The sequence below is a fragment of the Phalacrocorax carbo genome, chromosome 1 (assembly GCF_963921805.1).
Source record: "Phalacrocorax carbo chromosome 1, bPhaCar2.1, whole genome shotgun sequence".
NCBI lineage: Eukaryota > Metazoa > Chordata > Aves > Suliformes > Phalacrocoracidae > Phalacrocorax > Phalacrocorax carbo.
Genome location: NC_087513.1, coordinates 88,119,482 through 88,133,877, shown reverse-complemented (window position 1 = coordinate 88,133,877; position 14,396 = coordinate 88,119,482). Strand labels below are relative to the sequence as shown.

General features: G+C 42.8%; 1 protein-coding gene across 2 annotated transcripts in view; it reads left to right on the top strand.

Moving 5' to 3' along the window:
* The window catches only part of STXBP5L (syntaxin binding protein 5L), a 210,132-nt gene that overhangs the window by 85,014 nt on the left and 110,722 nt on the right, over positions 1-14,396 (top strand). For both annotated transcript variants that reach the window (XM_064465600.1, XM_064465593.1), the window contains exon 5: positions 5,283-5,417. In XM_064465600.1, coding sequence (XP_064321670.1) covers positions 5,283-5,417 — 135 coding nt within the window. The remainder of the gene's footprint in view (positions 1-5,282; positions 5,418-14,396) is intronic.

Below are 14,396 nucleotides of genomic sequence, written 5' to 3'. Positions count from 1 at the left end.
TTCTTTCTATGTCAGTGAGGACTTTTCATATTACTTTTGTTCAAAATTACCAAAAGGTTAAGAGATGGGGAGGGGAAAATATAAGTTTAGTTGCAGTTTTGGTGTCGAGGAATGACCAATTAAATAATTAAATTGGAAAAACTGTTCATCATTTTGACAAAAATGCAATTTACTCTCCCCCCTTCCACAGGTCTCCTCACCCTCCACCAGGAATAGTGTTCCAGGAAAATTTTTCATACTGTAAATAGAAAAAGAAAAATAACAAAGCAGAAGCAGACGGAAATGTTCTCAAAATTATTTTCTTTTTCTAGAACAATATGATTAATGTAATAAAGATGATTTTAAGCCCTCTGAGAGTTTTTACTAGTTGCAAAGAATGTAGCAATCTAAATTATTTTAACATTGTAGTAGTTCACTAATATGCAGTGATTTTTTTTTTTTGTCAGCGTTTGTAGTGTGCTGTGATTTTCTGAAAAATACACCTTTTCAAGATTTGGTAGTCAGAATATATTACTTTCTAAGATGAGGTTCAGTTTTTTAACAGTGCCTCTTTATTTCATTATCTCCCATATTGCTTACATAATTTTAGAAAGGTTTTCAGGACTTTTGCTAAAGAGTTTTTCCTTAATAAATTCTGATTTAGGTGTTTTATTTGGCATCTATTAATTTTTTAAAAAAAATTACATTCTATATCCTGTTTAGTGCTTTGAATACATTGGAAAACTGATACAATGTTCCAGACCATTCTGGAAGCATAGGAACACCTTTTTTCGGTATCAATCCATGTTTTTTACTATATCTCATAATGATCAGTAAAATTCATATTGTGGTTTGCTGCGAAGCATGTATAATATTCATGTTTCTGGCTGACTTTCTGTAAGTGATCAACGCTGGGAAATTCTCAGGTCTCTGTTTAATTGGGTTCCATGTTACCTCAATCCAGTTGACACTCTGATTAAATTTTGGCAGAAGCACTTCATACTGGCATAAATCACTGCCATCCCTACCTTCTAAAGAAGAAAAATAGTCTTTCTTTCTGGCTAATTGACTGCTTTTTGTAAAGGCATTGAAGGACATCTTAATTTGCTTGTGGGATAAATGACTAATAGAGGAATACCTTTCATCCACAATGAAAACTATAGTATGAGACTTCATTGTTTTCTTTTGAAGAAATCACTGGGTAATTTCAGCATTTACTGAAATTGAAGTTGTTCATTAAAAATCTGAGTCTTGCTTCAAAGCTTTCAAGCCTCAAAGTCATGTTAATATTTTCTGTAAAAGTGAAAAGGCAATAATACATGAAGCAGTTTGCATTTGATTTATGTAATGTAAAGGAAAACTACTTCAGAACAGTGCATACTTTTCTGAGAATCTGAAAATCATATGGCTTTGTTTGGTGAAGCCTATCAATATATTGTATTAAAATGCTGAGTAATCCCTATGGTCTAATAGGCTTGTTACCTATCTGGATTGTCTTTAAGGGAATACCACTTTCTTATAAGCTGACATACTGTAAAAGGTGGTATTTGATCATGTGTAACAGTTCAGGTAAAGGATGAAGACTCACAGGGTAGTTTTCATTGTGGAAGAAAGAACATGCAGAATACTTTATCTAGCTGTCCCATAAATGTGTCAAAACAAAATGAAGTTATTTAAGAGGAAATAGCTGAGCTTAAAAACCAGTAAAATTTGTGGTCATTTTCTTCATTCTTTAGCAACACCTAATTCTTTTCTGGTCCTTCATACTATATATCCAGACTTTTCTCTTACTGTAGGACCTTACTCTTGAAACATTATGTTCGTTAAATTTTAAACCCAAGGCAGGCAAGTGGAGGATGTGAAGTAGCTGGGAAATTAGACAACCATTTAGTCTGATGGTGGTTGTGACAGTACACGCCCAAGATCATAACCCAGAAGCAAATTTCAAAAAGGAAAAAGAGCAGACTGAAGCAGATTTTTATTGTGTCTGAGGTCATTTCAAGACTTTATTTGTAATCACAGTATTGGATTCAGTCTTGTGCTTTGGAGACCAAGGTTTTTTGTGGTACACCATACTGGCTTGTGAATGGACTTATCAGAGTAATGAAAATTAATATGGTCCTAGGTGGTCTCGAGTGTGCTTAGTCTGATGACACAACTGCAAGAATTTGGAGTAGCAGCATTCAGGTCAACTAGGGTTCACATTGTAATTCATGAGTTATTTGTCAGTCACCAGACAGATATATTTTCAACACATTCAAAGTCACAAGTATTTACTCTTCCTGTAATTTAACAGTTTACTACAAACAAGTGCTGAATGAACATCAGTGTGAAGTGGTTAAGAGGATTTATCAACCAGGGACTAGGGCTGGGACCTAACAGAGCATGGGTATGTTTTGGAGTGCAAGAAATAAAAGTACAGTTAGTGCAGAAATGCAAGAAATAAAAAACCAAAATTAGACTAAATATGAATCTAACCAGGAGTGCAGCAAATAACGGGATCAAGTGTAGCCTGATGAAGTTTGCAGATGACACCAAATGGAGTGGGGAAGTAGACACTCCAGAAGGGAGAGCCACTCTGCAGGAAGATCTGGATAGGCTGGAAGAGTGGGCCAACAAGAACCTTATGAAGTTCAACAAGGAGAACTGTAAGGTCATGAACCTGGGAAAACATAATCCGGGAGTGCAGCACAGGCTGGGATCCACCTGGCTGGAGAGCAGCTCTGTGGAAAGGGACCCGGGGGTCCTGGTGGACAGGAAGCTCAACATGAGCGAACAGTGTGCTGCTGTGGCCAAGAAGGCTGACAGGATGCTGGGTTGCATCAAAAAGGGCATCAGCAGCAGACATAAAGAAGTCATCATCCCACTCTACTCAGTGCTTTTCAGGCCAGACCTGGAGTACTGTGTACAGTTCTGGCCCCCTCTGTACAAAAAGGCTGTGGACAGGCTGGAAGGGGTCCAGAGAAGGGCCACCAAGACAATCAAAGGACTGGGAAGCCTGCCATAGGAGGACAGTCTGGGAGAGCTGGGTTTGTTCAGCCTTGAGAAAAGGAGGCTTAGAGGGGATCTCATCATCATGTACCAGTACTTAAGGGATAGCTACAAAGAAGATGGAGACTCCCTTTTTACACGGAGTCACATGGAGAGGACAAGGGGCAATGGACACAAGTTGCTTTTGGGGAGATTCCGATTGGACACCAGAGGAAAATTTTTCGTAGTGAGGACAGTCAGCCATTGAGATAGTCTCCCCAGGGAAGTGGTTGACTCGGCCACATTGGACACCTTTAAGAGTCGTCTGGACAGGGTGCTGGGCCATCTTGCCTCAACTGTGCTCTTTCCGGAAAGGTTGGACTAGATGATCCCTGAGGTCCCTTCCAACCTGTGATTCTGTGATTCTCTGATTATCATCATAAATGGTGTGTCTGAAGCAAAAGAAATTGAGTTGTTTAGTGTAAGGAGAAGGATCAGGTAAAATGTGAAAACCATCTTCACATTTGTAAAACTACAAAGTGAAAAGGGCAAATTGTTCTTTGCATCTGTTGTGAACAAAACAATGAAGCTAACATCTTTAACTCCTGGAATTAATTCATGAGGAATATGCAGGTGGCATACACGCCTCTGCAATTTTTTCTCTCACATATTTGTTGATCTGACTGAACCCACAATATAAGTACTGAGTTGCTGCTGGAAGGAGTTCTCAGTTATGCATACTAAACTGTAATTCCCATTCTCAAAGCAATTCTCTTGAAAAGCTTGGTTCTCTTTCCACTAAAGGCACTGGAATTATTGCCAAAATTAGACAACTAATGGTAAAATTTAACCTCATACAGATGGATAGACTATATAATACTTAAGTCTCACTTGAATCAACAAAGCAAGATTTCTGTGGAGGGTAAGGCTTATTCTGGATTCATGATTCAGTGATAATTTTCCCCATAAATTAGAATGTGAAGATTGCATATTTCAACGGTGTTCAATCCAGTGTGATAAATAAGGCCAAAAAAAATTTTGCTCACTTGAATGCATTCAACATTAATGTTCTGACACATGATTAGATACTTGGAAAACTGCAGAACTATCCAAATACTGTGTAGAATCTGTTTGGAATCTTTTTGTTTGTTTAGAGTATCTTACAGGGAACAATTACAGACAATATGTGAAATTTGTATAAATATTAAATAATTCCTTTAGTTCAAAGGGCGGCAAATGTTCTGCTCAGAGGAATACATGACTGAGAGGGCCAAATTGCTGGACAATAGCCAGCACCCCTCTCACTCCTTTATAATTACTTCAGAAAGATTTTTGTACCATAAGAATAAAAAATTGAAATATGTATGTTCTTAAATAGTTTATATGTTTGTGGGAGAGGAAGGTGTTAAGGATAAAAATTATTGCGTAACTGTTAAGTTTATATATAAAAGCTAGAAATAGCCTGACGTGGAGCTGAATGATAAATATAATAATGTATGGCATACCAAGTAAAATACCTGGGTTTTGACAAAATTTCTGATGCTATACCATAAGACAAGATTAAGTTTCAGTCTCTGTAGGTAGCATGGGTTCCACTATATTTTAGCAGCAGATGGTTTTTTTTCTTATAGATTTAGTTTTGCTTGAACGTATGTAGTATCTATGTAATAACTATAATATCAAAGAAACCTGAATCTAATCATTCATCACCTGTGAAAACTTTTATATATTATCATGATTAACTGTCATGACATCTTTCCAAGCTAATACAGCACTGGTTCATCACCCTGTAAATAGTATTCAGTGTGTCTATGATAGAATACTTAACTGTACTTGGTAATACTCTTATCTAGTGTCCTATGCTCCCAGATAGCCAGTAAAGTGAATGTTTTCTTGTGTGAATGATGGTGTTATGCTTCTGTTGTACAAAACATTAATCCTGCCATTAACTTCTGTTCATTGAACTGGAAAAATTGCTTATTGTAAGAAAGGAAATAAGAAAGCCTGACCTGACCTGAGAGTCTTGGATACTATCATAGTGCAATTTACATACTCATGGAGATAACATGACTTAGTTCAGTGCTCAAGTGATACGGCTCTTTTTTCCTGCCCTTAATATAGGCAGGCAGCATGGCCTTGCTTTGTTCCATGTTCTGTTTTATGATTTTTCTGGAGATGACCCCTAAAATCTGCACATTCTTCATAACACTGCCCCTGTTGGGCAGGCTTTTCTCAAGTTATAAAATGGAAAGAACAATTATTTAATCTGTAAAAGTGTTAAAAATATTTTGTTGATACAATATTCAGTCACTTCTTTTGTTTTTACTTTTCAGGATTACTTTCTGCCATCTACCTTTCCAGAGCAAATGGCTTTATGTTGGAACAGAGAGGGGAAATACACACATTGTAAATATCGAGTCCTTCATTCTTTCTGGATATGTTATCATGTGGAACAAGGCAATAGAACTGTGAGTGCAGACTTTTTTGCATCTGTGTCTGTGGTTATTTTCATAGCTGTCTTAAGATTCATTTTTAGAATAATTTATTTTTACAAATATTAACAAATGTTTTGAAAACCTTTTATTTTAATGAGTGCATGCACAGTATTAACTGTTTTGTTACAGGACATTAGAAATTCAGATTCATGATAGAGACCATTTAATTACATTTTATATAAAAGAAAAAGTTGTTTGACGATCTGTTTAACTGTGAAGTTCCATGAAATACAGATAAACATTAATCTAACAGATTCAGATTTTCTTATTGTTGTGAGGGTAGCTTGATCACCATCTCCTCCAAACATCCTATGAAGAGAATAATGGAGTATATTGGCCCTAAGACTCTATGGAGAACTTTTCTTCATTGAACTGTGGAACCATTTAGATGAGAAGGGACTGGCAATCTCCAGACCAAGCCTTCTGCTCATCACAGGGCTCATTTCAAAGTTAAATCAAGCTCATTAAAACCTGATGAAGTGATAGGAAAGGTAATGAGGGTCTGTTAAATGACAGTTCTCTGACAGGCTAACACAGGTGCCTGTGTCATGGTTATGAAATGGAAGGACACTTACATAAAAATCTGCCTGGGATAAATCTATGCTTCCTGCAAGTAAAGCCTCAACAGAAATGAAAAATTATTTCTCTGCTGTTTCCTCTGTGAAGTTTCAGCAAGAGTAACTGCTGCAGACAAATATTTAGTATTTCATGCAGTTTCTGAGACATCTGCTTCATGTTGTGAGGAACCTGTAACCTCTGGTAGTAAACTGAAATTCGCCAAGCTCAGTGAACCAAGAGGACAGCATCTAAAATAGGGCTACAGGCCTACAGGGGTGGATCTGATTCTCTGTCCCAAGCAGAGACGACATTGATAGCAACCACTTTTCTCCAAAATTCTCCCTTTTCCTTTTTTCCCCCTGCTATTATTAGTAACTTTTACTAATCACTGTGTCCCCAGGTTGACAAAACTGATGCCTCGTTTTCTTTCCTCCCCTCTGTCCCCACCAAACTTCATAGGCATAGTCATAAAGATTTAATTTTATCATCAAAGGAGATAAAAACAAGGATTCAAATGGTAATCAGGATTCAGACAGTTGGCTGGTAAATCTTTCGTCCAGTTCTCCATTTTGGAATGTTTGTTTGTCCTGCCTCTGTAAGAGGCTCAGCTCTACTCAGGAGTATTAACTGAAAAATTACTGCTGGAAAATGTGGTTTAATCAAAACAGAATTCATATGTTCATTTTGGTGAGTTCTTCAGGTGGATAGTACCTTAGTTATTTTATCTTTCTCACTTTGTTTTGGAGATGTTGACATATTAGAGGGTTCCTATATTTTAAAATGTGTATATATATATATTTACTATATATATATATATATATTTACTATATTGAGTAGATACCACCTTTGAGGTTTTGAGAAAACACATTTTCATTTGGCGAGCATTTGAAATTTTATTTTCTCCAGACATTAAGATGTTTCTGTGCTGTATGGAAATAAATCTGAAAGATTTTTTTATGAAATGGAAGCCTTCCACCAAGTTTCACTTCCTAATTCTTTCAAAATTATTTTGGATAAATCTTTTTTAATGGCCACAACAGACCTTTCTAAAGAGAACAGAATAGAATGATGCCTCTCTCTAATGAAAAGTATGTTGGAAGTAAGGGCTGCTTACTAACAAGCTTCAGTACTGAGTTGTTGAGCTAGAGTAGATGCTGTGCAAGAAGTTACCTCCCTAGCAGGTATCTAGACAACAAACAAGCACCTTCTCCTATCTTCTTTGTATTGCCTAGGCAGGAGTTTACCTAGATTTTCCTAAATTTTTCTTCCATAAGTTGAGAGAGGTAATTACAACATAATACAGGTAGGCCTTGTCACCTCAAGTACTTGGAGATGCTGCATGGTTACCATAATAGCTGCTTCTTCTAAAAAGCTAGTTTGCCATGTACTCTTTTGGTGACAGTTGAGTACAGGTGTTCATTCATTGCTGCTTCTAGTTCTATCAGTCCTACGAGTATAACTTGATCCCTGTAAGCGGTGTGCTAGCCCTATGAAGGCTGTATCATCTCCGTTCAGTCTCATCATGTACTTCTTGATATGGAATGGAGGAAGTTGTCTTTGCATGTATTACACAGGTAGATGGGGCATCCTGTGTGTCTCCAGGTCAATTTCTCTGTATTGGTGGGGATAATGGTGACGTTCACCACAGCAGCTGCCTTTAACAGATGCTATAGCACTGCTGAAGTTGAAACTAGGTGACTTTTCTCAGTAAAGTATTTGAACTCTGGAATATGTCATAAGATAATAACAAACTATGATGTATCTTCCAGTACTTTGCTTTCTTGCAGGAAAAATATCACTTAGATTAGCTTTCAAAGGGGATGTTACTAACTCTAAGTGTACTTCATGAGGATGGGCTTATGGTAGTAGGCTTTCCTTTACAATTGTACTGAGACATATTTTTGAGAGAACAGTTTTATTTTGGGCAATGCGTATATTCTTATTTGATTATGTTTTTTAATCTCATTGTTTTCACACAATCTTCACAAAATTTTCACATTTTAATGTTATAGAATCATACAATAGTTCATGTTGGAAGGCCCCTCTGGAATTTTCTAGACCAACTTCCCGCTCTCAGCAAGATCAGCTATGAGACCAAGTAATTCAGGGCCTGTTGATATTAGGTACTTTCAAAAATTAAACGAAATAGGAAAACATATGTATGTAATACTTCAGGAACAGCTTCAGCCTTACCACAAATGATGTAAGAGGTAATAGTGCTCATAACATTGTTTTTCATTCTGAGATAGATTATATCATTTCAGAGTGTGTGATTACTTTGAAGATGTTAATATACTCTCTGTAAAGCTTGGAAGGAGAGGGTTTACCTTCTGTGCAAGCATATTTGTGTCAAACTTATTGCCAAGGTGTCGTGGTTTAGCGGCAGCTCAGCCCCACACAGTCGCTCGCTCACTCCCCACCGGTAGATGGGGGAGAGAATCAGAAGGGTAACGCTCGTGGGTTGGGATAAGAACAGTTTAATAATTAAAATTAAAAGAAAACAACAGTAGAAATGCAATGTAAAGGAGAACAACGAGAGGCGCAAAGCCCCGGGGGGGGGGGGGGGGGGGGGGGGGAAGGGAGGGGAGAGGGGGAACGAACCGCCGGAACAAACTGCCCGCGCCGCAGCCGCGCGCCGCCCGCCGACCCGACACCGCGCCGCCTCCGCGCTGCCGCTGCAACTGCCCCCACCTCAATATATTGGTCATGGTGTCACATGGTATGGAATGAACCTGCCATTGGCCAGTCGGGGTCAGCCGTCCCCACCATGGCCCTGCCCCTCCCAGCCCCCCCCGCCACGCGGCAGAGCGCGGGAAGCTGGAAAGGTAGCCGACCCCCACAGTGAGGAGAATTAACCCCTTCTCAGCCAAAACCAGCACATTCTCCACCCCTTATTCCATACCATTTACACCATGCCCAGGTCCCACATGATGCAATACAACCATACCAACCACCACCCCTCCCCTTCCCATCCTTTAACATAATACACAGACATCATTCCCTTAGTTCATGGACCTTCCCTGTAAAATGTCCATTAAAATGTCCATTGAGTTCACCCAGTCCATGACTCTGGGCTCCATCTGTTGTATCAGTCTTTCCGGGTGGGAGAGATGGTGTGTGGCGTTGGGTTGCTGCATACCGAGTCAGTCATCGTTCCATCACTGCTGCACGGCTTGTTTCATAGTTGATCTTCCATGGGTTGGGAGGCTCGTACTCTGATATCATTGGTACAACACAGAGGTGACACACAGTATTATATAGCAGTTCACATTGTGCCATGCAGTTCATTGACTGTTTTCACCCAAAATCAAATCCCCTTGAGGCACACATCGGATTTCTCCATCCTCCCGCATCACCCACCAAGTGCACCCAGGTCCTCGAGCAAAAGCAATCCCACGAATGGGTTTGCCTTTGCCGGAGGCAGGAAGAACCCAGACTGTTTTGCCCAGCATACTTTTTGTGTGCACTACAGGGACTCCATCCCCTTCCACAGTACGTAAGGATTCTGACTGGGCAGGGCCAGCTCGGTTGGCAGATCCCCTCGTGTTGACTAACCACGTGGCTTTTGCTAAATGTGTATCCCAGTGTTTAAATGTTCCACCCCCCATTGCTCTCAGTGTAGTTTTTAACAGTCCATTGTACCGTTCAATTTTCCCAGAGGCTGGTGCGTGATAGGGGATGTGATACACCCACTCAGTGCCATGCTCTTTGGCCCAGGTGTCTATGAGGCTATTTCGGAAATGAGTCCCGTTGTCTGACTCAGTTCTCTCTGGGGTGCCATGTCGCCACAGGACTTGTTCCTCAAGACCCAGGATAGTGTTCCGGGCAGTGGCGTGGGGGACAGGATATGTTTCCAGCCAGCCAGTCGTTGTTTCTACCATTGTAAGCACATGGCGCTTGCCTTGGCGGGTCTGTGGGAGTGTGATATAGTCAATTTGCCAGGCCTCCCCATATTTATATTTCAGCCATCGCCCCCCATACCACAGAGGCTTTACCCGCTTCGCTTGCTTGACTGCAGCGCATGTGTCACATTCGTGGATAACCTGTGCAATAATATCCATGGTCAAGTCCACCCCTCGATCACGAGCCCACCTGTATGTCGCATCTCTCCCTTGATGGCCTGAGGTGTCATGGGCCCACCGAGCTAGAAATAGTTCACCCTTATGCTGCCAGTCCAGATCCACCTCAGCCACTTCAATCTTGGCAGCCTGATCTACCTGCTGGTTGTTCTGATGTTCTTCAGTGGCCCGACTCTTGGGGACGTGAGCATCCACATGACGTACCTTTACAACCAGGTTCTCTACCCGGGCAGCAATATCTTGCCACAGTGCGGCAGCCCAGATGGGTTTGCCTCTGCGCTGCCAGTTGCTTTGCTTCCATTGCTGCAGCCAGCCCCACAGGGCATTTGCCACCATCCAGGAGTCAGTATAGAGATAGAGCACTGGCCACTTTTCCCGTTCAGCGATGTCTAAGCCCAGCTGGATGGCCTTTACCTCTGCAAACTGGCTCGATTCACCTTCTCCTTCAGCAGTTTCTGCTACTTGTCGTGTAGGACTCCATACAGCAGCCTTCCATCTCCGGTGCTTTCCCACAAGGCGACAGGACCCATCAGTGAACAGGGCGTATTGCTTCTCATTTTCTGGCAGTTGGTTATACAGTGGGGCTTCTTCAGCACGTGTCACCTCCTCCTCTGGTGATAATCCAAAATCTTTGCCTTCTGGCCAGTCCATAATCACTTCCAAGATTCCTGGGCGACTGGGGTTTCCTACTCGAGCCCGCTGGGTGATCAGTGCAACCCATTTACTCCACGTAGCATCAGTTGCATGGTGTGTAGAGGGGATGTTTCCTTTGAACATCCAGCCCAGCACTGGCAGTCGGGGTGCCAGGAGCAACTGTGCTTCAGTACCAACCACTTCTGAAGCAGCTCGAACCCCTTCATATGCTGCCAATATCTCTTTTTCAGTTGGAGTATAGCGGGCTTCGGACCCTCTGTATCTCCGACTCCAAAACCCTAGGGGTCGACCCCGGGTCTCCCCTGGTGCTTTCTGCCAGAGGCTCCAGGTAGGGCCATTCTCCCCGGCTGCAGTGTAGAGCACATTTTTTACATCTTGTCCTGCCCGGACTGGCCCAAGAGCTACTGCATGGACTATTTCTCGTTTAATCTGTTCAAAGGCTTGTCGTTGCTCAGGGCCCCATTTGAAATCATTCTTTTTCCGGGTCACTTGATAGAGAGGGCTTACGATCAGACTGTAATTTGGAATATGCATTCTCCAAAAACCCACAACGCCCAAGAAAGCTTGTGTTTCCTTTTTGCTAGTTGGTGGAGACATGGCTGCTATTTTGTTGATCACATCCATTGGAATATGATGATGACCATCTTGCCATTTGATTCCTAAGAACTGGATTTCTCGTGCAGGTCCCTTCACCTTACTTTGTTTTATGGCAAAACCAGCTTTCAGAAGGATTTGGACTATTTTCTCTCCTTTCTCAAAAACTTCTTCCGCTGTGCTGCCCCACACAATGATGTCATCAATGTACTGAAGGTGTTCTGGAGCTTCTCCCTGTTCCATTACAGTCTGAATCAGTCCATGGCAAATGGTAGGACTGTGTTTCCACCCCTGGGGCAGTCGATTCCAGGTATACTGGACGCCCCTCCATGTGAAAGCAAACTGTGGCCTGCACTCTGCTGCCAGAGGGATTGAGAAGAATGCATTAGCAATATCAATTGTGGCATACCACTTGGCCGCCTTTGACTCCAGTTCGTATTGAAGTTCTAGCATGTCTGGCACAGCAGCACTCAACGGTGGAGTGACTTCATTCAGGCCACGATAGTCTACTGTTAGTCTCCACTCTCCATTAGACTTCCGGACTGGCCATATGGGACTGTTAAAGGGTGAGTGGGTCTTACTGATGACTCCTTGGCTCCTCAGTTGGTGAATGAGTTTATGGATGGGGATCAGAGAGTCTCTGTTGGTGCGATATTGCCGCCGGTGCACTGTTGTGGTGGCGATTGGCACCTGTTGTTCTTTGACCTTCAGCAACCCCACCACAGAAGGGTCCTTTGAGAGACCGGGCAAGGTAGACAGCTGTTCAGTTTCCTCCGTCTCCAAGGCAGCTACACCAAAAGCCCACTTGTAACCTTTTGGGTCCTTGAAATACCCTTTCCTGAGGTAGTCTATGCCAAGGATGCACAGAGCCTCTGGGCCAGTCACAATGGGGTGCTTCTGCCACTCATTGCCAGTTAGGCTCACTTCGGCCTCCAATACAGTTAGCTCTTGGGATCCCCCTGTCACTCCAGCAATGCTGATGGGTTCTGCCCCTATATAGTTTGATGGCATTAAGGTGCACTGTGCGCCGGTGTCCACTAAAGCTTTATACTCCTGTGGGTCGGACGTGCCAGGCCATCGGATCCACACAGTCCAGTAAGCCCGGTTATCCCTTTCCTCCACCCGGCTGGAGGCAGGGCCCCTCTAGTCCTGATCATGGCAGTCACAACTCACTTCCTGCAAATGTGAATCAGGAGTCCCTCTATTACACTTAGAAATAAAATCTGCGCTTCTACTCCTCTGTCTGGGGACTCGTTCACTGGAAATTGGAGCAGCAGCTTTCCTGGAAGAGCCTCCCTGAGTGACTGTTCTTCCTTGCAGTTCATGCACTCGTGCCTGTAGGGTCGAGGTAGGCTTGCCATCCCACCTCATCATGTCCTCTCCGTGGTCACGCAGGTAGAACCATAGGGTGGCCCGTGGTGTGTATCCCCTTCTTTGAGCCAAAGGACGCTTATTCCTAACAGCTGAGACACTGCTCTGTCGAGGTGGGGAGTAGGACAGATCTTCTTTGAGTTGCTGGACCTCTTGGGATAGTTTCTCCACAGCAGAGACAAGCGAGGAAGAGATATTTGTGTCGTAATCTCCAAGTCTATCTATCACCTCTGCCACCGTTGGTGTCTCGTCATCTTTCCAGGACATCACTGCCAATGAGTTTGCATGCAAAGATGGTGCGCTCCGTACAAACTTCCGCCACATGGGTCGTGTGCGCTCGGCTTCATCTGGATCTTTGGATGACCGTTGATCGTCCAGGTCACCATAAATCACCTCAAACACAGCTAATTCCCTTAGATACTGGATGCCTTTCTCCATAGTTGTCCATTTTCCTGGGCGATATGTAACATCTTCTTTAAAGGGATACCTTTCCTTCACTCCAGACAGGAGTCGCCTCCAGAGGCTGAGGGCTTGTGGCTTTTTTCCTATTGCTTTGTCAACGCCCCCTTCCCCAGAAAGGGATCCCAATTGTTTGGCTTCTTTTCCCTCTAGTTCCAGGCTACTGGCCCCATTATCCCAGCATCGGAGCAGCCAGGTGACAATGTGCTCACCTGAACGACGGCTATAATCTTTTCGCATATCTCGCAACTCGCTTAAGGACAGGGATCGGGTGGTCTCTATTTCATTTATTACTTCTCCCTCCTCTCCCCGCGATGGCCCTGGTGCTTCATCATCCCGTTCTAAACGAGTTGAGGTCCGCTTCCAATATTTTGTCTTGTGTATGGGGGCAACAGATACTGGTACGGGTTTATTTTCTGAGCTAGCTCCGGTACTTGTTGTGGGGGTTTGAGTGGCTGCAGCGCCTGTCGTCAGGGCTGGATTGTCTACAGCGCCAGTCACTTTGCATTTCAATCCAGAGACATTCTCTTCCCCCTGGGGGCATTGAATGCTGTTGAGCAGGGCTCGGTACGCATGGGCCAGGCCCCAGCATGTTGCAGTTATCTGTGTCTCTCTGGAGTTCCCAGCGTAACAACATACTTTCTCCAAATATTCTACTAGTTTTTTAGGATTCTGCACTTGTTCGGGGTGAAACTCCAAAACACTGGGGGTGCCCACTGCCCTAGGTATTTGCCCATGCTATCCCACATGCCCTGCCACTCGTAACTGTCAAGCCTCGGGGCAGATTTCTGGGTGATATTCTTAAGTTGCTTAGTCAAAACCAAAACAACCTGCCCAAAAACTAACAATAAGTGCACCTTAACCACCCAAGGATGTTCAAGATACAAAGACGTTGTTGTAACAAAGGCACAGACATCATAGAACAAAGTTGCAAAGGTATTATTCTGTATTTCCTCCATATAAAATCTCTCAGAGGAGGAGGTATAGTTGCTAATTGCCTCAACAAGGCGGTATCCGAAGTACAGTAACGGTTTCAGCAAAAACCCCAAATACCAGATAAAGCTGAAAACGAGTGTTTGTATAACAAATCTTGTAGGCAAAACATTACTAATCACAGCAGAACACAGCAGACTCAACAAATCAACACCAATCTGTAACACCAACTGCAAAAAGGACAACATGGTGCTGTGACCAGCAGCTGTTATTATCTCCAACCCTTGAGCCCCACGTTGGGCGC